The sequence below is a fragment of the Pleuronectes platessa genome, chromosome 10 (genome assembly GCF_947347685.1).
Source record: "Pleuronectes platessa chromosome 10, fPlePla1.1, whole genome shotgun sequence".
Taxonomy (NCBI): Eukaryota; Metazoa; Chordata; class Actinopteri; order Pleuronectiformes; family Pleuronectidae; genus Pleuronectes; species Pleuronectes platessa.
In genome coordinates this window covers 12,957,155-12,979,058 of record NC_070635.1, presented here as the reverse complement: position 1 = coordinate 12,979,058, position 21,904 = coordinate 12,957,155, and the positions used below count along the sequence as shown (strand labels likewise).

The window sequence follows — 21,904 nt, the reverse complement described above, 5'->3', positions numbered from 1 at the left end:
TTAGTGAAGCTCCTCAGAGGGAAGTTAACCCCGTAGATAGCCCTAGCTTCCTTCTCCAGCCCCTTTACCAAACCTCACTCTCACTCTGAACGTCCTTCCCCTGACACTGATGCAGGATTCCCTGCAGGGGGGGGGGTGTCATAGAGAAGTGCTGAGTCAGCAAACCTTCTGTGGGGCCTTCTTGTCTGGCATTAATTGGCCTTCAAGGGGAAATACTGGCTTTTACTGTATCCCAACTATGTGTGTTCACTTTCTGCGGGTACACATTTTGTGTTGTTGTATAAACAGAGCCAGTAATGCTGCCTAAGATAAAGTCAGAGAGGATGGAGCTGGCAGGAGTCCACTGGTCCAGTTGTGCTGCTCTGGGTAATAAGATGGAGACAGAGTTTATGAGGGCGCTGTACAGCTAAATAGCACGGGGTAAATAATTGGCATGTTCAGTCTGTAAGGTACCACGGGCAAAGTGATGGCGATAAATATCCGATTCATGCTATTGAGAAATGGTTTATTGTCTCACTCTTTTCCATCATTTTCAGGCAGAACGAACATGGCCACATGTTTTCATTCAATCTCTTATAAAGCAACCTAATTTTGACCAGTTGCCTTGGCTTACGTTCAGGAAGTAAGACGTAAGTAAGAGGTAATGTGTTTTGGGTAACCGTCAAGTTTATTCATTATTAAAAATAGTCATGGTTATTTGAATGGTAGCAACTGGGGTGAATCAGAAGCCTGATGTTTCTCTTGATGAATCAGATTTAATATGAGCTTGGCTTAAGGTAATTATACAGTACCCCAGCTGGAAGAAACCCAGACACTCTGGCACTGAAGAGCATAAGACCCGGGGATTCAGCAGGTATTATATCCCAACATGGATCCAATTTGTTATATGGCCCACATTTTTTTTACAGTTATGATTATTTCTGTAACTTCCCTGCATGGGGGAGTGTCCAATTTTCATGTTTAATTGTTGAAGGGGGGGGGGGGGGGGGTTCTGAAGACCTTACTTATATTCCAGGCACGTTTGTTTAATTTGATAATGAGCACGTTGGCCTGCGTAGCCTCAGGTCTTGGTTGAGCACAGGGATACTGTTACAGCGAGGCGGAGAGAAAGCAGACGTTCGTGACAAAATGGCTTTGGTTTGCCCATTTGCCTCAGCAGCATCACAGAGGATTAAGTTCCTGTTCGCCGTCTCGTCCCAGCCTCGAACGTCCATGTTGACAGATGTTGCCCCGGCGTCACCTCTGCTTGTTTTCTGGATATTATATTGGATAAGGACTGAGCATATGCAGACTTCCACTGCCATGTTATCTGCTTGTGTGTGCGTGTCAGCACAGTTTCCCGCTGACTGGTCCGGGCAGGAAAGATGTCAGTGTGTCAGTCTGTCTGTCTGTCTGTCATTCAGTATCCCTGCTTGTTGATGGCGAGACATGTAGCATGATCTGCCTCCCGTGCCAATTCCCTCTCTCCGTCAGACCCTCTGCGGCCTGATTGTGGCTGACAGTGACAGTGTGCTGCTGGCGCTGCACCAGTCCGAACCATCGCACAGCCTTTGTGCAGGAAGCATAAAGCCCATTTGTCAGGGATCTGAATTAGAAGAGGGGGGTGTTGCGCAATCCTACCTGCTGGGAGCTTGTTCCAAGTTGTGTCTACTGGGTTTGTTTGTGTGCTTCTTTTGCTGGCCAGGTGGTTGAAGGCACAATCTGCGAATCTTTTCGTAAACAAAAGGGCAGGAGCTACATGAAAATGTTTAAAAACACTGGATTGGAATGTTATTTCTCTATCAAATACATTTAGATGAAGAAGAAAAAAATTGTAGGATCATTATTCATTTCTAATGTTTTTGTAGGTTTGTACATTTTGGATTCAAACACCGGCAGAAAATGATTAAAACACATGAACAAAACACACATTCATTAGTGAACCTCACTCCTTCTTCACCATGGACATGACCAGTGTAGCTTATTTTGAGTCAGTTCCACATTCACTGTCCTACTTTAAATACCCAATAATGCATTGTTGATTTTGGTCTTTTCATTGGGTTTTGTTGACATGTTTTTCTTTATCTATTCTATTAAAACCCCACTTTTCACTGACTTCAGATTTCAAACACATCGGAGACCGGCCTTCTCAGTTGGCAAAATGCTGCTTTGTATGACTACAAACTACACTGCTCTCACATTAACGTCCCCGAATGAATAGAATGGAGATGCATTGTTGCCATCTTTGTTTGGGATCGTCATTCAGACATTGTAAGCTGTTGACAGGATGGTGATAGGGTCTTGGCATATCTCCATTAACACAGGGGGCGGAGTTGACCTCTGACTTGCCCCCATTCTTCTTCTGCACCTATGGAAACCTTTCCCCTGATCTGTTCCATGACCCGTTCCCTGTTCACACTGCAAATATTGAAGGGTCAGGAAAATGGTATAATTTGGAGAAAAAAGGATTTAGGCCGAATATAAGTTTTTTACCTTTGCACAGAAGCCAATCAGCTTAACGTTCTCGTCAGCACTTGACAGCACTGCTGCTGGCATATTGATGGCTGCTATAGATTCTGTTTCCTTATCTCTATTCAATCTGTGTGTGCCCCCCAACACCAATGCACACAAGGCATGTATGCGCCCACACACACACATACAGATTGAAACAATCACAGTAGTCCACATGTCCACACACACTAACATTTGTCTTTCTCCCCATTTGTCTTTTTGTTCTTCACAGCAGAGGGAAGAAACACAGCATCATTCTCCGAACACAGCTGTCGGTCAGAGTTCACGCCTGCATCGGTGAGTAATAAACCGCACCGGAATCGAAACTGTCTGTTTGAAACGTCTCGCTTATTGAACATTTTTTCTTCCTGTATCACCAGTGATGTTTAGAGCTTTAATTGCCTCTAATACCTGTGGATTATTTTATGAAAGGCTCTTGTTATGCTTACACAGTGGCAGTTTTGGGAAATTGCCTGGAATCTTAATTTGAATGCAGATGAACAGCATTTCAACGACACGGTGGAAACACAGCACTGGCACAGAGCAGGGACTGAAAACATTTTATGACGTATTGGGTTCTGTCACTTTGTTTTATTGAGCCTCCTGGTGTCTTTGAGTAATGTGAGGGGAACTGGCACAGAGCTATTTTTACAGAGTAAAATACATATTAAGCATGCATTCTGTGTATAGTCTGTATGCAGACATTCACACTAAGTGCTTATCCGGCGTCGGATTTTGATTGATCTGATGATGCTAAATGCCTGCGTTTTACTAACTGCTCAAATCTTCATGGTTTGGGCTTCTTTTTGCCACATCTATGATGCAACTGATAAATATGTGTTAACTATTGTTATCAGCCCTAGTAAGCTAAAGTAATTTGCTACTTAAAGGGGAATTTAGCGAAGGCTTCTGTGGTTGACAGCAGCAGAATGCAGAGAAGCCCACATTCTCACACAAAGACACACGGTGCCTCCTCTCTGCAGCCTTCAAACGCAAAAATGACCCGATGCCTGGAAAAACTATTAGGTTGTAAATAGTTTGATTTTAATGTTTTTTGTCCTCTCATTCAGTAGAAGTCAACTGAAACCTCAGACACTTTACCGTTAAGTCACCATGATCTGAGAACTATGTTTGATAGTCATCTATGGTTATTTATTCAACCTACTGATGCATGACATGGAATGGAATGGTTTGAAAAGTCGTTGGTGCTCTGTCATAACAGATCGTTAGACTATTGGGGAGATGCACATGAATTAGAAAGACAGAACCCGATGAGCTCTAGTTTTACTTGTTGGTTTGCGTAGGATTTCTTCCTAATGCTCTTGACACTGTCATTATGTAACTGATACATTAAGCTACCACATATCAGCAGTTATTTTTCCAATGGTTGCTGAGTTCATATCGTTACCTCGGCCAAGGAGGTTACATTTTCTCCTCTGTCCATTTGTCTGTGTGTTTTTTTTAAGCAGGATTACACAAAAACTTAACGAATTTCTACAAAACTTGGTGGAAAGATGTGGTGTGGCTCAGGATCCGGGGGCAGATTAAGGATTTTTTCTTTTCACTGTCCTTAACATTTGGACATAAGGCATTTTTCAACATTTAAATGTGACTTAAATGTGGTTTCATAAGGGAACTATTGGGTTTTAGCGGAGCTATGCATTCTACTGAGCGTCATTTTAGTTATTAATATCGTTGGTGATGCTCGCTGAATTTATAACACTGTACAGCGAAAAGACATCCCAGTTTTTGTCTGATGTAGCAGGTCACATCCCGAACACGGCTGTACCCATGAATGTTTGGATGAACAGTGACCACACTCTGCTCTGAACTGGCTTTACCTTATTCTCTGCTCCTGCTGGAGCTTGGCCCAGCTTAGAGGAGCCTGGGGAGTGGCAGACAGACGTGCTGCTCTTCTCTAAGTGGATGATGACCCTCTCTTCCTCTAAGTTGACAGCCACCTGTTGCCCTTAGTCTCCCTCAGCGACTTGCCCGCTCGACCAGCTGATTTACTTCCTCCGGGGCGAGGTGGTCACTGTTACTGTAACTTCTCTAGACATTTGAGGCTAATTGTATCTGACTTGAGGGCTTACCTCTCGGCCCCATGTGCGCAGAATTACTGGGTGATTTTCCTGCTCCCGCACAAGGAGATAATTCTTTAGTCTTCCCACGACAAATGGCTTGGTTTTCTTTAGGCTCGCACTTGCTGTGTATTAAGGGATTGAGTATTTCCCTGCAGTCGGTTCATGGAGGCCAAAGTAGACCCAAAGAGCAGCCCCCCTCTTGCCATACTCTTTTGTCTCGCTCTAATGAGCGAAGTTATGCAATGAGACCCGCTCACTCACAACATGCGTTTGAAGAAGAGCCAGTACACAATGTACAGACGAATCCCATTGGCTTTGACACCGTGGTTTTCCCAATCTCTGGAGATCTTTTTTTTAAATGCTCCTTTTGTTTAAGTCTGAGAAGCTCCAAATAATAGCCTGAGGGATAATAATGCAAACAGAGTAAAACATGCTGTTTGGACAAGAGTTGTTAAGAGTTTAATAACACATCCCATTTTGAATTTCTCCTCACTTGAGGTTGGATGCTGAATGAGCACTCCCAAGTTGTAAAGATTTTATTCATCCCAGAGGTTCCCTCCGTGATTACGAGTGATGAGTTGGTTTACAGTAATCTGTGTCATTTATCTCTAATTTAAGGAAAATCCATTGTGTGTGTGTGTTTCAGCTTTTAATTGAGCAGCAATGCAACTTTGTTTAGGTCTTCTGGTTTTCATGGTTTTCTACAAATTAACACATCACACGGACAGCCTTCAGTTTGTCTGCGTGTGTACGTGTGCGTCTGTGCACCAGTGTACATGTGTCACGAACCACAGCGAGACCTAATCCAGGCTTCTCTAATCACAGTCATTAGCTCTCACACACATATGGCTCTGCGCGGCCCAGGCAGGAATCCTCGCAGCGGAGTCACTGGAGGAAGGGAAATGCTCACCCACAAGAACTAATGGTTTATTAAACTGCTTTTACAGATCCACCTCTGGCACAGCGATTTGTTGTAATCACACAGTGAGGCAGGCCTTTAGTCTACTAAAAGTGTCTGTCAGGTACCAAACAAAGGTTAATCCATGGGTGTTCTGCACAGTGAAGCCTCATTACCTTGACCTGTTTATTTACCACTAACCCGAATCCTAAATAAAGCCCTTATTTTGTCCAGGGCGGCTTCCTATATGAGCCCTCTTGGAGCTCAAGGGCAAAATCACTGCTCACTGGATATTGCATGTTATACAGTGTTACATGATGCGTGCATGCATCCTTTTTTTGTTTCTACAAAACCAGCTGAGGTGATGGCTAGATTTGTGTTTGTTTAACCAGCACAACAGCCTGGGAAGTAGGAAATAAACTCAACTTGTCCCTGCATGCGTGTCAGCCTCGGCCACAGCCTGTTTACTTTGTCGGGCTGTTATTGTTGTCGGTGGAGTAGATGTGGTAGCGAGGGCCTGATTAAAGCAGCTCCGTGCTCATTTTGGTGTTGTCTACAAGTACAGTAGGTCCTCTTTATATGCGCCGTTTAGTGTCTGAGGTCTCACGAGTTGCGTGAGGTGGTGGTGTGCCGACTTGGAAGACGGGGAGAGAGGCGACAGTGTGGGCTGCAGAATGTTTAAATGGGGACACCAAGTTAAGAATTAACAAATGTCACATGTAATTATCAGCAGCTCGTGCAAAGTGACGCATCCAGGCAGGATTTTGTAGAGGTCAAACAGAAGTACAGTCAGAAGCTGCTCCTCTGAGAATTAACGGCCTTTATGTGATGGTGGACAAACATCTATCAATCGCAATTCTGAAAAGTCTCCTCGATTTCTCTGAAAACCCTCTGGAACTAAGTGTTTGTCATTGAAATCACTCCAGAATAGACAGATTCCTTTTTTTTTTTAGAAGTAATAATTTATAAATGTATAAATCCTACGTTTGAAAGTTATGTTTTGATTGTATTCCCCATTAAGAGCAGGTTCAACTGTCCACACACGGATCCTGGCTGAGGGGTGACAGCCATAATCGGAGGTGACACATTCTTAGTGGATTATCTGCCTTGTCTTTTACAACCTTTTATAATCCAGCTCAGGGCTTGATTCATGATTGTGGCCACTGTTGAACTGTGTTTCTCCTTTGCACTGTACTTTTTTTTGACAAATTGATAGTTTTGATCCTCAGAGTGACAACAGAAACCCCTGTGGTTGTTCAAATGGAAGATGCTGAGCAGTAAATTCTCCCTCCCTGTGCGAACTGTGTTGGAATATGTTCCTGGCAGTTGGTTGCATGGCTGCATTGAAATACTCTTGTCACAAGTGTGGGCTTTGCACTGCTTGTTGATCTAATCTATGCATTATTATACATATGCCTCCGTGTGGGATGTCAGCACGTTGACTTAAGGTGATAACATCACCTGCGGGTTGCGGTGCTCCCAGCCACAGTGTCTTTTCCACACACTCTGCCAAATCTCTGCTAAGCCATGTTCACTTTTGTAAGCACACGTAAAAGCAATTCCAGTAGTTATAGTTCACTTTTAAAAGTGCAGAGAGAGGTGATTATAGCACATTTTATTGGCCGTATCCAGATCTTTGCATGAGCTAAAATGAATTCAGGGAAAACATAAAAAACCTATTATATCTAAAATACATTTATGTGACATTTACATCAGGGTAATATCTGATCTTCAGAATTGCATTACACTTTGGAGTCATACTGAAGCCATCAGATCAAATCTCGTCATGCTTCTGTGACCTGAGATTGCCAAGCAAGTGCGGAATAATTAAAAACATGCATATCACGTTCCACCTGTGAGACACCCTGGAAGATCAAGTGACCCCGTCTCTCATCTCCTCGACTCCCCTCAAAGACACCCCAAAATGGGATCAGGGACTTAGCCTCACCCCTGGAGGCCAAACTAAACAGCACTGTGCCAAAGAGGAGAAATCTGAGGCAGCAAAACATCTCAGGGAGAGAGGAGAGCTGAGTGGGTCTCGCTTTTCAAATCACAGCTGATAGCAAAAGTGGATCAGGGAACAGTTTGATGGTATCACTCACCTCACACTTTGGCTTGCTCTTATACACTTAATGTTTGGGTTTGAGCCCAACAACCCCACGTGGAGAGATATTATCAGCATAGCTTAGGTTAATGCTTCATTTATGGGCAACAGAACAGGATGATGTTTCCCCTCATTTTCTTCTTCTTGTATCCTCTCAACAACTAAAGCACAGCATTTTCCATTGTGTGGCAGGATTACGGCTAATTGTTTGCACTTTTGTAGATTTGTTTCACATACCGAACAAGTCTGTAGACAACTAACAATAATTTGTGTGAGCGCACTCACACGATCGCATGCACACACGCATGCAAAGGCATGCACATATTAAGTAGCCATCTGGTTCCAGTTGTGGAGCCCCTCAGTGCTTCTCCTGAACCCGTCCAAAAAGACGAGAGCTATCTCCGTTTTCACCCAAGAGGGGAGTATTTTTTTCCCTAGGTGTGTTTATAAGACGGAGGGAGAAGGGTGAGCGTGCAGCCGGACCAGGGGATCAAACTGTTTTCTTCTAGACAACGAGGGATCCTATAGCCACATTATTGAGTTTCATGGCTGTAAATATTGATCCTCTGTCTCTTTTTATAGTGTCAGAGAAAAAGGCCCCTGTTCGAAAATGTGATCACTGGTTTGAAATTGGAAAGACTTGCACTTTATAGTCAGCTCAGAAGAAAATATAGATTTTCAAAGTGGCACATGGTGACATTTGAGTTGTGCTGCTAAAAGTGGATTCTATGTGAACCAGAGCCGCTCTGGGGTTTACCACTGCTGGGAGACTGCAGCCGGCTCTGGCTGAAGTGGACAGGTGTGTAACCCAAGTAGCCACAGACTTTAAACAGCTGACTGCTCGCAGGGGAGAACATTTGGATGGAATCCGTGTTTGCTTTCGCTCAGACCAACATTTATTTGATGTCTGCAGAGCGTTGTTTATTGTATATTTACACAGGGGTCTGTGATAGTTTAGAGCTGAGGTTTGAGGTGCCTCTGTCACCGTGGGCGATTGCCCTGGCGCTGTGTCCTTTATGGGGGGGGGGGGATGAGGAAGAGCAGATGGGATGATATGGACAATCCTGACTAATTTGAACCCAATTAAAATGAAAACGTGATGAAAATCATAATCCTCAAGCATAGGGTCACTTCCACTCCCCCAAAAAAACAATATTCATGCTCATTTTAAAAGCTGGAACTGGAAACTGGAGCTTTTGGTCCACGAAAACAAATCAAACAATCAATCAGACAGTCCAATGACCAACTAATTGAATAATCATGAAATTTAGGGCAAATATTGTTTTCCTCTTGGTGGTTTGAAAGGCGATTTCTGTAGCAGTTCATCTTTTTATGCCTCAAGGATTCTTCTCTAGAGTACGTCGACATGTGCCACCTGCGTGTGAACTTCTTGCAGAGTTTCAGATATTGCTTAATTCATCACCTCTGTCATATTACAGTTTTTATTTGGGGTTACACCAGTGTCACATGTATAGTGTTATACTATATTGGCAGGAAAAAGTTGAGTACCAGTATTAACTCAGTACCCCACTGGCCTGCAGCCAAATCCTAGTGTGCCATGGAATTCCTCCTCACATCCTCCCTCACATGTCACGCTGGCTCCTTTTCTTCACCTCAGCTTTGATGTCCATGTCTTTGTAAGGGAACATCTATTTCCCTCTCTCTGCATCCATCAGGAGAATATGAGCAATGCTCACGAGAGTCAACACACCTCACGTTTTCTCCGTTTGCCGTTACAGTAACTGTCACTCATCCAACGTGCTACGAAGCGGCGTTGTTATTCCTTCTCTCACCTTGGATCAAATACTGTTGCCACAGCTGGCTATAGCTTTGAATCATTTGCGATGGCTGTTTTGCTTTGAAGGTGGATTTATTGGATTTTTGTCACATTCATGTGCAGTGAGTGATTTAGTTTTAAGCTGAGTTCGGCTGGAAAAATAGAGATTGATGACCTCATCAGGTTTAAGTTTGGAGGGAGGTGACAGTCCCTTCTGCGCAGTAAAAGAACCTGAACTCAAACGTGTGGAGAGACTTTGTTTCATATTGCGTTGTTATTGAACTGTGGTGGAGTATTTGAACACTACATATCATTTAGTTTCTCATTAATTATCTAGACTGAAGAGGCACAACATATTCTCATTTGTCCCATCACACTATAAAATGAATCTAAATTTATATATTACACTTCTCATAAAAAGATAAGAGATCTCCAACTTGGCGTTTTTGCTCAATGGACGCATTGTAAAGCTGTTTACATCACTGTTTGCTGTGTGCTTTGTGCTATCGTCTTTTAAGTCATTACTGTCAACGCAGTCAGGCCTCATTTGCTGTGTGTACCCATAAGTGATGCAATGCAATTCTCTCTCTCTCATGAGAACTTGTCTTTCATTATGTGAGAAACACACCTATGTCTCTTGCTTTTTTTTTCTTTTGTCCTAAACAAAAGACTAACAGTGGCGTCCTCGTGCCTTCCACCTTATTTAGCCCTTGCATCTCTCCGCATCCTTCTGGCTTATCATCTCTTCATGCCCTGGGCTCATGTAATTCAGCCATAAGAGGAGCCTTTCAGATTTTATGTCTCTATTTTATCAGGTAAACAGTAGCGTTTTCATTTCACTGCGTAAGAAAAAATGAATACTGTCTTTTTAAAATCTCTATGACTCCTTATGGTGCTGTAGCTGTGGAACACCTGTGGCGTACCATGTTTCACATTGCATTGTGGTAGCTGGCGGCGAACCAACAGAAACTCGAGGCATATTCATCATGAGCCATTTGGCAAAGGTAGAAAGTAGGTGGCGTTTTGTGGTGATGTGTTAATGCTTTGAGAGCCGTCCACTCGTGTTCTGGTTCATAACAGTGTAACCACCTGGAGGGGAGACGTGATCCACAGCTGTGGGGTTATTATGGATATTGTAGACAAAACCGTGATCCATTGTAAATATTAGCAAGACCAACAGGTATCTGTTTCTTCTTATCAGCTTCAAACGTGTTCAAGGCCAAGGAACGTCTACACTTGTTATTTTTAGAGCTGATGTAAGCTCAAACGCAGGCCAGAAGTGGGATAAGTTAGATTTATCTTGCAGAGCCTTTAATGAAACATAATATTCTTTTCATCATAAACCTCATAACAAGTTATTTTCTATTCAGTTTATACTAAACAATGAGGTGAAGGAGAGATTCAGGAGATTTTGTCAAATGTTAATAAAAGCGATAAAAATTAAAGAAGTGCTGGCGGTGCTCTCACTTTGCTTCAGATTAATCCCACAACCGAAGATGAAATACTTGATCCCCTTACCTCCATTCCAGGCGTTGTTGGGCGACTGAAGAGCCCGGTTGAAATAAAGAACTCAAGCACCAGGAGAGTCTCCTCTTGCAGGCCACCCATGGCTCTGAGGGGGACCACTCAGACCGGCCTTAGCAGGAGAAGATTGGACAACCTTTGTTACGTTCTTTAAAGCAGAAGAAAAGAGCCATAGATAGAGGAAAAAGAGAAGAGGCCCCAGCGCCTTGTGTGCATTTCAGCCCAAGAGCCTCATTAATCGGCTCAGGCATGTTGGGTAGTTGGGATGGCTCCATCTGAACTGCAGGTTACAAGAGGATTCAGGAGTGTCTCCCGGAATCGTGTGTCAAGCGTGTTAGTAAGCATATGAGCACATGAACTTGTACATAATAGAGCTAATAACAGAGGCAAACCAATATAACTGTTATTTTACAGGACGAAAAATGCAGTAAAGACGTGCCGTTATGTTTTAAATATACCTTTTAAATTATTTATGATATGTCTAGCCTCAGTTTTATTTCTTAACCATAAGGGTTTGATGATGACATCTTTGTTTGTATTTATATCAACCAATATATTGTATAGTTTTTATTCCCTAATTTCGTCATCGGCCCCCAAAATGTGTTTGGTCGGGCCGTGGTTAATTGCACTGATGGAACTGTGAGAATTTGTGTGTGGCAAATGTTCTTAGATTAATGATTTCTCAAATTTCGTGGGTAAAAATAAATTCCTCTCTAATTATGTTTGAAAAAACATCTTACCCAATGTTTCTCCGTGGTGACAGCAAAAGAAACAGTGTCTGCTTTTGCTTAGTCTAGGTTATAAAGAGGAGTGAAAATCTCCACTGGTATAAACCATAAGTGATGTTTCCCAAAGCTGTGAGGAAAGCGAGCCATGTTTACATCATTGTTGTGGTTAAAGCTGTGTAAAGTTAAGTCTCATCTTTCAGTGAATATGTCAGACGTTGTTGTGATCCATCCAGATCTATTCATATATGTTGTGCGGTGGTTTTCTCGGCGGTCACTTAAGGATCATTGAACGCACAGAGCTCTAAAATGTTTTGCTTAGACCTCTTGTTTATAAGATAAAAGCCTGTACATAAGCCTTTAATCTCTGTGTTTGGAAATGTGAAAAATGTTTGAATCTCTCTCTTCAGTCTCTGAACCTCAGAATCCAGTGACATCAGGGGCTGATCTCCCCTCTTGTTCTCTGCTTGTTCTGTGATGAAGGCCTTTTGAATAAGTGCGGTTCAACACAAAGCTAGGAGAGGCCGTGCAGGGTTTCATTCAGAACTTGCTGTTCCCAGACAATACGGGGGTGGACGCGATATACAAACATCTTTGAAATACAAGTGATGGCATTAACGGCCTACTATCTTTTTTTTTCATTTGTTTCCCCCAAAGGTGGTTAGTAAGTCAGTGGTAATAGAATGTCTTTAAATGTGCTTTTCTAGTCGTATTGACCCTTCAAAGCACTTTACAGTCGCATACAGTTCACACATTATAGAGACAGCCTTCAGGGGCCATTTGGGGTTCAGTATCTTACCCAAGGCAACCTCACTGCAGACTGAAGGTGCCAGGGATCAAACCCTCATAACTCTTGATAGTGGACGACCCTCTCTACCTCCTATGCTACAGCGGAGCGCATTTGCCCAGCTGTGGGCAAATGCGACTACCTATAGGGCATTGAAAAGAAACAAAAGTTTTATAAAAGTATAATGTAACACCAGTCCAACACGGTGTTACTGCTTCAATCCCTGCTAAAACTGCAGTTACAAATGAAACTAAATGGGCAAGTCAAACTGAGTGTCAAAAGTGGTCTGTAAGCTTTATACGAGGCTCATCATTTACACTCTAAAAATAACAAAAACATTGGCAAGCAACACAATTTAAGGACAGTGCGTAAAGCCTAATATTTCAAAGTACAACTAATAAACGAACATGATGAGTGGGGTTTTGCCAAAACTCACAGAGCCAGTATGGTGTGACAGGCAATAATCCTTTTTGAAGAATAAACACTCAATCAATAGTCAGTAACCAGACTCATGCAAAAATGATTTGGAGTCTATAGGTCCATTTTTGTCTCTAGATAGACAGGGAGTGCAAAATCCATGCACAGCCTTTATGCCATTGACCACCAGTGACCTTATATGGCAAAGAGGGCAAGTATTTTCATTTGGGCACTCAATGCAAAGAATGCAATAAGAGCACATTTTGTTCCATGTTGTGTCATCGTGAACCACACTTTAGCTGCAGACTCGATCCTAACTTTCCACTCCTGCAGCTCAGCACAGCCCATTGTGGCAGGCAACAGACACGACTGTGCTGGAATAGAGTCAGGGAGTAAAAGAGAACGATTTCTTCTGTTCGTTTTCTATTCTTGGAAGAAAAAGAAAAAAGAGTGCTAGGTGAAGCTTTGACCCTGGAAATGAATTTCTTTTGCTTAGTTGAAGTGGATGATTGAAGGTGTTGATTTTGGTGATTAGTTTGTTGAGCTAATCTTAAATTTCCGTTTGGGAGAGGATATAATATACTATACAAAAAGAGACTTAGAATGCTGTTACTTCTATTATGCTAAGTCTGTTTGTCGTCCTCCCTGGAACAAATGTTTCAAGAAACATACCAACCCATAATCCTCGGTAATCCTTTGTGAAAACGCACCTTTACTTGTCACCCTGATGCCTGAACACAACAATGTATTTAAGTAGTCTCAGTAATTCGCTTCACAGTGATCGGTAAGGTCCGGCCTGTGCTGTGTGCTCTTCATCTGCCAACAGTCAGCTGTTGCAGACGGCAGAAACTCCCAGACTAGCTAAAATGACTTTAAGGAGACCCCCCCCCCCACACACACACACACTCTCCCCTCCAACCCTGCCATGTGCTGTCATCTGAGACCTTTGTGTCTCAGCATTTAGAGGAAGTGTTTAAACTCAGCCTACCACGGCAGACGTGTGCTTCTGCTGAGGCTTGTCTGAGAGAGAGAGAGGCTATCGTTTCACTTTACTGGAACAAATACAACTTCTATTTCAAACCTGGCATAGATTTTATAGGAGCTACATTGAAACAAAATGTTCAGGGATGATGACGAGTTGACATGATGACATTTAATACCAAGACAATGTGTAGAAATCGGTGTAATTCAAATACAGTCGAGATTAGAGGAAGAAAGGAGGGTTCTTCGATGAGAGCCCGATACTGATATTAGGGATTAAAACGTTTCTGATACCAATATATCGGCCAAGATACATGCTTTAAAAGAATTTGGCAAAGATTCCTAAGAAGTTAACAAAACCTAATGACAAATAAATGTAATTTAGGCTTGATATTTTACAGTTTAACCATAAACTCTATAAACCCTGATACGATATGTCTGTGAAAGGTGGATTTTGTTGACCGATGAACCAGTCAGGCTCTATTCTCGACGCATGGCCATTTAGTTTCATACCAAAAAGAAGATGATGCATGTTTGCATAGACAAAAAAACACAGGCTCTGGTCAGTGGCCTACATTATGATGGACATGCAACATTGTTCTAGTTTCCTTGACAAGCTACGGGCAGATCAACTTCTGGCAGCAGGGAGCCAGGGTCAACTGGGGTTAACCCTGTCTATCCCTCTGGGCCACCTGGAGACCCCCCCCCCCCCGCCCCCCCCTCCACACACACAAAAAAACTACACAGCTCTCCAGGATTATCTCACACCCTCCTACACATGAGTCGCACACATATCAAGGGTCATGGAGGTCATTTTTAGCCGCCTTGCACTCTCTGTCCCTCTGTTTGTGTCTCTCTCTCTCTCTATTTCCCTAACATACACTCCGTCTCGGTCTTTGATGCCAGTGTTCGAGGATGCTGATCCTGTAAACTGCTATAGGATGAAAGGTCTGGTTCTGCGCAGGCCCTCCGTGACCTCTATAGCTTCGGCTATGGGAGCTGGCTGCACCCCTTTTTGTTTGGGTTGACGCTTGAGGGAAGCTGTCACCCCTGAGGTCAGCCAGTGGCGGTGGGCTAACTGACTAGCGGACCACCTCCTGTCACTGTGGAGTGATTTATGGAAAAAGAGACAATCCCAGCTCCTGTAAGCAGCATTGAATACCAAAGCAATAACAACATTTCCCTCCTCCGCTGTCCTCTATGGAGTTTAGTGTGGCATAGTTTGAAGAAAAGTCTTTTAAAGAGGCATGAGTTGTATTGACTCCCTTCCAAACTGCCTTTACTGGAGATACAGTACCTGCTCCCCTCAGAGATTCTGAATCGGTAATGTTCAGCAATGGTAAAACTTTCAAAAAATGTTCAAGGTCTTTTTCTTTGGCACACAGGAAAAGAGGAGGTTAAGTGGAATTCGGTCTCATGTATTTCTTCCTGTGGAAAGTTCCTGAATAGGAGAAGTGATTTTTCATCCCGTCAGTCTGAGGCATTTCACATAGGTCGGGTTTTTTTATGGTTTAATTTTGCATTAATCTGTCGCCCCATATTTTTTGGCCTAAACCACTTTTTCTGCCCCCTGTTTCTAAATCGAGAAGGATGGTTTTTCGAGGGAGAGAAAAAGACAAGGAGGAATGTTCCCCTGCTAAGACGTCATGTGGTGTGTGACTGCGCACACCGCGAGGCCATGCAGCCGTTCCAGAGAGACAAGCTTTTCCTGGAAATCTCAATTTACCTCTGAATACAAATAAATGGACAATAAATCACAGATTTGCACGTCTACATGAAACAGGGAGCTAATGGGGAACAGGAGCTATTAGTGAAGAGTTACAGTCGGACGAGGAAATGCACTTGATTTGTTGACGTTTTTGTACTCGATGACATCCTTATTATTCTTGATAACATGCTTTCGATTCAGCTGAACATCCTACGTCTGCTTCTGGTGCTGGAATGTGCTCCACCACCACTGTTGGTTCCGGTTTCTCTCACCTATATTGACTAACTGTAGACTTTAAAGACATATCACGTACTACAGTGCTATGGATCCGAGGAGCTGTCTTGAGCCAGCTCTTTTTGGTCTGTTCCCCATCAGGCAGGCTGCCTCAGCAGGGCCTCAGCCTGCCTGTGAGTGGAAATCTTTGGCCCATGTTATCTTTGGAAAGTGTCGAGTCCACAGAAACCCGGGAGCGAGGAGTCCAATGTCAGCTAGACATCCCATGCTCACTGTTAGTAAGGAAGGATGGAGACATTGTGCTGCAGCAGAATGAAGATGAGTGGAAGTGTAAGCTGCTGGAATTCAGGGTACAGTTGCTCAGCAGCACGAGGACTGTCTGTACCCATGTGTGGTCGTGTGACTGTTCTTAATGAACACTGGTCAGTGGTCATTCTTTGAAACCATACAAGACCACAGCCATGTTCAAGATGGTAGGGCACGATAAGCACTCTCTGACATTGAGAGCTGCATTGTCCATTGATATGCTTAAATATCGGACGTTGCTTTCAGCGGACATAGCCTGGGATTTCTGTTTTTTCTTGTCATGAAAAAGTTGAGGGAATGTGGGACAAAGAACTCCATATGTGTAGTAGACTGTAGTGTAACCCAAGTCCTGTAGAGAGGAGGGCCTCATCCACTTAATGCAGGAATCCATCTCATTCTGTCTTTCTATATTGCTGTGAATTCCTTTTTTTTGTACCCGCTTCATAATGACCCCCAGGAGCCAGCAGGAGATCGGATGGCCTCCTATACATTCTGCATGTTGTGGCGGTGCATGACAAATTAGCACCCTGCAGAAAAGCTGAATTTCTACGGATGTTTGTCTCATCAAAACAGCATGGCCATTTCCTGACTTGGCAAACAGGGGTTTCTGGTATAATGGAACATTCATGAGGCTTTCAGGCACAGACAGTTCCTCATCAGATAATACTTTCCTTTTGATACATGAGATTCATTGTTACTATTGTAATACGCTTTCATACTTTGATAATTTAGCATCAATTCTGAAGCAGTAAGTAAACCAACATACACTGAATACTGCACGCACCGTCTCCTGAGTGTCTAGTATCAGTTTTTACCCCAGGCACTAAACACCTGAATATCTTATTGTGGTATTACTTTAACCTCATTATTTAGCTCTGTGATAATATATTGTCTTTCTGTTAATGCAATAGATTAAATATCTATTCACGTCATGAAGTGTGATTTCAGACACTCAACTGTAAAGTAATACAGCTACGTTTGGAAACAGATACAAAATGATACATATACTGGATTACCAAGGATGGCATCTCCAAATGGGGAACAAGGGTTTTAAGAGTCAACTTTACGATTACGTTTGTGATGACAGATGCTTATCTCAAGTTAGATTCTACTCCTGAATGTCTTTGTGGCTCTGGCCTTCACCACCGCAGGATTCCCTTTTCCCTGGATGACTTATTTAAAGAGGCAAGAACTTAAATGTGACTATTACTCCTATCATCGCCAGACCCAGCACCCTGTGTCACCTGATCGCCTTTCGTGACCAAAATAACACATCAGCTGGGCTCATAATAGAGTAGATATGCTTCAAAAGCTAAGTTAGATAAAGAGCAGTCATGAAAGAGTGACCTGAATATTAACTGAGGGGCTTTGTCATTTGTTGTTTGCCTGTTAGAGAAAAGCTGAGAATTAACAAGCAAAACAAAGCTGCCACAGGGTTAATGCAGCCTACTGTATTTTTATCTCTGTTTTTTTATGTGAGCTCGTGTTTATATTTAGCGCGTCTCCCCGCATCTGTTTTAACTGCTCAGCTGCTGAGTCATTACAAGTGTTTGTAATGGTGCTAATTTATTTCTTGAACCGGCCCATATTTAATCTGGGTGTCTCACTTTCCTCTCACATACACACGGCATGTTCTAACCATATCAGTTCTCTCCAGCTGATCAGTTTAGTAACGTGCTCTATGTTTAGCAAGTCATTTTTATCAATAATAGGTCATGGTGATGTGCGCAGTCCCATGTATAAACTAGATTGGCCCTCAGTTGAGCCCATACCTTCACCAAGGCCAAACTCTCCCCTTAATAAACCACATTGAATTTCACTAACTCAGGATTTGTAGTTGGATCTGCACCAAATTACACACACTTTAAGATATCGGTTTCCTAAATGTGCCGGATTTGTTCTCATATCGAGATCCATTCATTGGTCTCTGGGAAATTGGTGAAAATGTCAAAGACATAAAAGAGTAAAAAACAGATCTTAGTTCAGATCCATGCCAAATGGGTTCGTCCTTCCCAAGATTGGTTCCATAGTTTTAGCGTAATCCTGGTAACACACAAACAAACAGCAATGAAAACACTTGAAGGTCAGTCAGGACCTCGGTCAAGGCTAACCCGCGATGTTTCGAAAACTAAAAAAGAAATCCTGGAAATTCCCTCGGCCCATACCCCATAGCCCCCCCCCCCCCCCCCCCCTCCCCTCCCTCCCCCAAGTTTCAATAAAATCTTTTCTGTTGCGTAATCCTGCTTAAGGACAAACAGACAAAAAGACAACCATGGAATTGAATACATAGCCTCCTTGGAAAAGGCAAAGATGAAAACTTGGTGGTGTGATGTCTTCGAATATGTTCTTTTTATTTCCTCCCGTCAACGATCCATCAATACAAACAATATAGAGCACTGTAATGTCGGACTTTCTCTTGTTTGACTTCATATTCGACTTACAGTCAAAAATGTTCTGTATTATGTAACACAGCATCTGTCTCCAGTCACATACCTTTGCCAAGGTGTAGCACAAAGCTGCTAAGGCTGCTGTTCGGGCCACTGAGTGAGGCAGTGTTTTCTTTATGCCTGGATGGGTTATGCTACACTATTCCTCCCCCGCGTTGAATGTGACATGAGGGGAAATCAGGTTGATGGCTTTACAGGATGTCCAAGGAATTTTCAGGTCATGCTCCGTAAAGCTCAGAAACAGAGGAGAGCGGGTGGGGGGGGGGGGGGGGGGGGGGTCATTTTGAGACCTGTCTTTCATTTTGCATAATGTCTACATGTGGCAGGTGTGTGTCAGTAATCGACACGTCTTCGATTGCTTTAAAGCCTTCCCAACTTTTGTAAGAGGAGCTGATTTTATTCCACTCATTTGTTCGGCTCACTTAGTGTGCAGATGTTATTTTTGTGAGCAGATTCAATATGAAAGTGGAGGGAAATCTGTTTTCTCTCTACACTGGAGCGTTGGGATTGTTTTTTACGTTTATAACACAGGGAGACAACTAAAATCTTTAATAATATTGATTACCAAAGAGGGACCGGGGCCATTTTTCAGTCTTTCTAGCAGCTTCAATTCTCCATGCAATGCTGCAATACAAGCAGTGATCCGTGTGTATGGGGAGATTTGACCGTGAAGGTGTTGGAATTCACCCTGGTGTTCATGAAACCACTCTTGAATTCGTTTAGCTGTGTGCAAAGGGGCTTTGCCATCTCTTAACATACTGGGGGAACAATGCATCAAAAGTGCACCTGGTCCTGCAGGAACACTTCATATTTCTTGGCGGTTGCACCAGGATGAAGAGGTCACACCAGACCTAATGCCCGGCATGAGGCGGTTATAGATCCACCATGCTGCTCTGCATGTAGTGAAAGGGCTGAAAACGTCATGTCTGACCATAATACCTTTTCCATCTTTCTGGGGTTACAGAGTTGTACGTCACTGTGTGTTAACCTTGGATTTAGGCCTTTAGTAAGTAATTCCAAATGGAAGTACGGCTGAAAATAGATTTTTGGTGGAGATGATGCTATTTCTTTATTTAGAAATGCAAATATATACACTTTTCAAAATATAATATCTAACGCTTTTTCATTCAAATGTGTAAAAACAACTGGCAAAGGTGGTGAAGACAACAACTCCCATGATCCCACGCTCCTTCATGACATACTCAAACTGGGTCTTTTGTTAGTTTCGAATGAGAGACCCCTAGTGGCTGAAGTTTGATTTCGTACGTTTAACAAACCCTCCAAAAAAGAATGTACTGCTTGTACATGTGTGACACGTGATGTCTTTCTAATTGCCATTTAATTTGGGAGGCTTGTTGCCGGATGTAAATTGCAGTGTGTGCACAGCTCAGTGGTGCTGGGTGAAGTTGTGTTGAAAACTCATGAGGAAGTGCTGATTGTCAAACCTCTCGTTGACTCACTAGTAATTAGCGTTCAGCACACCACTTCCATTTGTAGCTACATTTTATGACTGTTTTTAGTTACTTCAAAGGTAACCTCCTTTCCCTGTGATGATTCCAGTGTTGTTTACAAACAGAATCAGCTCATCGCCTTGACAACGCCAAAAACACAAGGTAAAAGGCAACATGCCGTCACCTTGGAGCGTTGCAGTCCCCCCCCCCTCCCCCGGGCCAGCGCGTCACTAACATGTCACATTGAACTCCAGCTGTAATTGTACCTCTACAGTTGTGAGAAATTCCCCTTCAAAATCTTGTCAGCGGAGTCTGAGGTTTTTATCTGTGATGGACGGACGGACGGACGGACGAATGGATGGGGGGGGGGGGGGGGGGGGCTGAACAGATGGAACTGACACATTTCACTCTAACACAAAACAATGCAACAACACATAAAGAATCAGATGATTGTGTCCCACGGCTCACTGTTTCACAGACCTCTATCTGGCTGCAGTCATATGAACCAATCCAGCTGTTTGGAACGGTCCGTGGTGTCCAGAGGGGAGATGGTGGGACACAAACACAGACTCCACACCCAGCATCGCCACTGAAAGTCAGATTTCATTTTCCCTTACAACATTTAAACTTGCTTGAATTTGGCGAATGTAAGTGACTCATCATCTTCATCATCGTCAAGAGGTAACAATTGTAAAGCATTTAACTTGCTGCCAGCGAGCAGTTTGAGTTCTAAACATATCCGCAGGTTTGTGCCAAAGAACTGTGGATTACAAAGGCCCGGGTTGGAAACCAGCCGAGCCTCCAACAACTGTATTCACACAAAGAGAATTCCCATGTCCATTTGCTGAACTCCATGGGAGTTTATTGCTGTTATTTGTGGTTTTGAACATGTCAGTTAGATGTAATGAATATGATCTTTGTAAATTTTTAAACCATTTTATTGTTTGTTTGTTATACTGTTGTGGTTACATATTGCTGGGGCGGACATTTTTGCCATGTTTCCATGCACTGAAGAATACATGAGGTTGTCATTATCTCTCGATCTGTTGGGTATTTTGTATAAACTTGTCAAACAAATATAACACTTTGTGCTTTAATGATTATTTAGATATTTCCCTTGACATTGTCTAATTTCCGGGTGTGTTGCAGTAGTGGGTATTCACATAAATGTGACAGGATGAACAAATTGACTTTACGTGGGCTTGACTTTTTGGAAGGCAACTCCGTGGTTTAGTGGTTTGGCAGCATTCACATTCACAGAAATATGTAAATGTTAAACTAATGGAGCCCAACCCAAGATGGTGCTTTCCATGAATTTACCACCAGACTGCTTCATGATGTTATGTTGAGGTATGGTTATTTTGCTCTGAGTCATACGAGATTCACTCAAAAAGAGACTTTAACTGATTTAATTTTGCCACTAGTCATCTTGTGCAGTAATACACAACAGACTACCATTGCTCCTGCTGTGGTTGGCATGCTCGCTAGAAATCTTGTGACCTTTCAGGTTGAATTTTCTTTTGGGGAAGAGGACAGGGAGCCTAGTCCAGTGGATAAGGTGGGTGGGGAACGATGATTGTGTTCACACCACAGTTCAGGTTGTTTGCACGATGCTCCTGACCTGACTGGCCTTCTGTGGGCTCTTCCACTGCGAAGGCTGCTGTTTGGTCTCTGGGTTTTATCCATGTGACACATAATTCTCTCAGCTCAAGTTTTAGGTTAAATTGCACCTTGACACCGATAAGTGGTCCCAAAAATGTGTGTTACACGTCCTGATGTTGATTGTGCGACACAACGCAGAATCCTGACCCACGAGCTGCATGTGCGTTACCGTGACACGCTCCATTCTTGCACGGCAGGAATAGTCTCTGTACTTTTTGATCTCACCTCATATATGTTTAGTTCTATTATAGCTTTCAGAATAAAGACACTTTTCATACAGTGTGGAGCTCTAATGGTGATTAGGAACTT

At 43.0% G+C, this 21,904-nt stretch overlaps 1 protein-coding gene across 1 annotated transcript in view; it reads left to right on the top strand.

The window, feature by feature from the left end:
- The window catches only part of fhod3b (formin homology 2 domain containing 3b), a 79,314-nt gene that overhangs the window by 10,135 nt on the left and 47,275 nt on the right, over positions 1-21,904 (top strand). Inside the window, exon 3 of the mRNA XM_053432684.1 lies at positions 2,723-2,787. Coding sequence (XP_053288659.1) covers positions 2,723-2,787 — 65 coding nt within the window. The remainder of the gene's footprint in view (positions 1-2,722; positions 2,788-21,904) is intronic.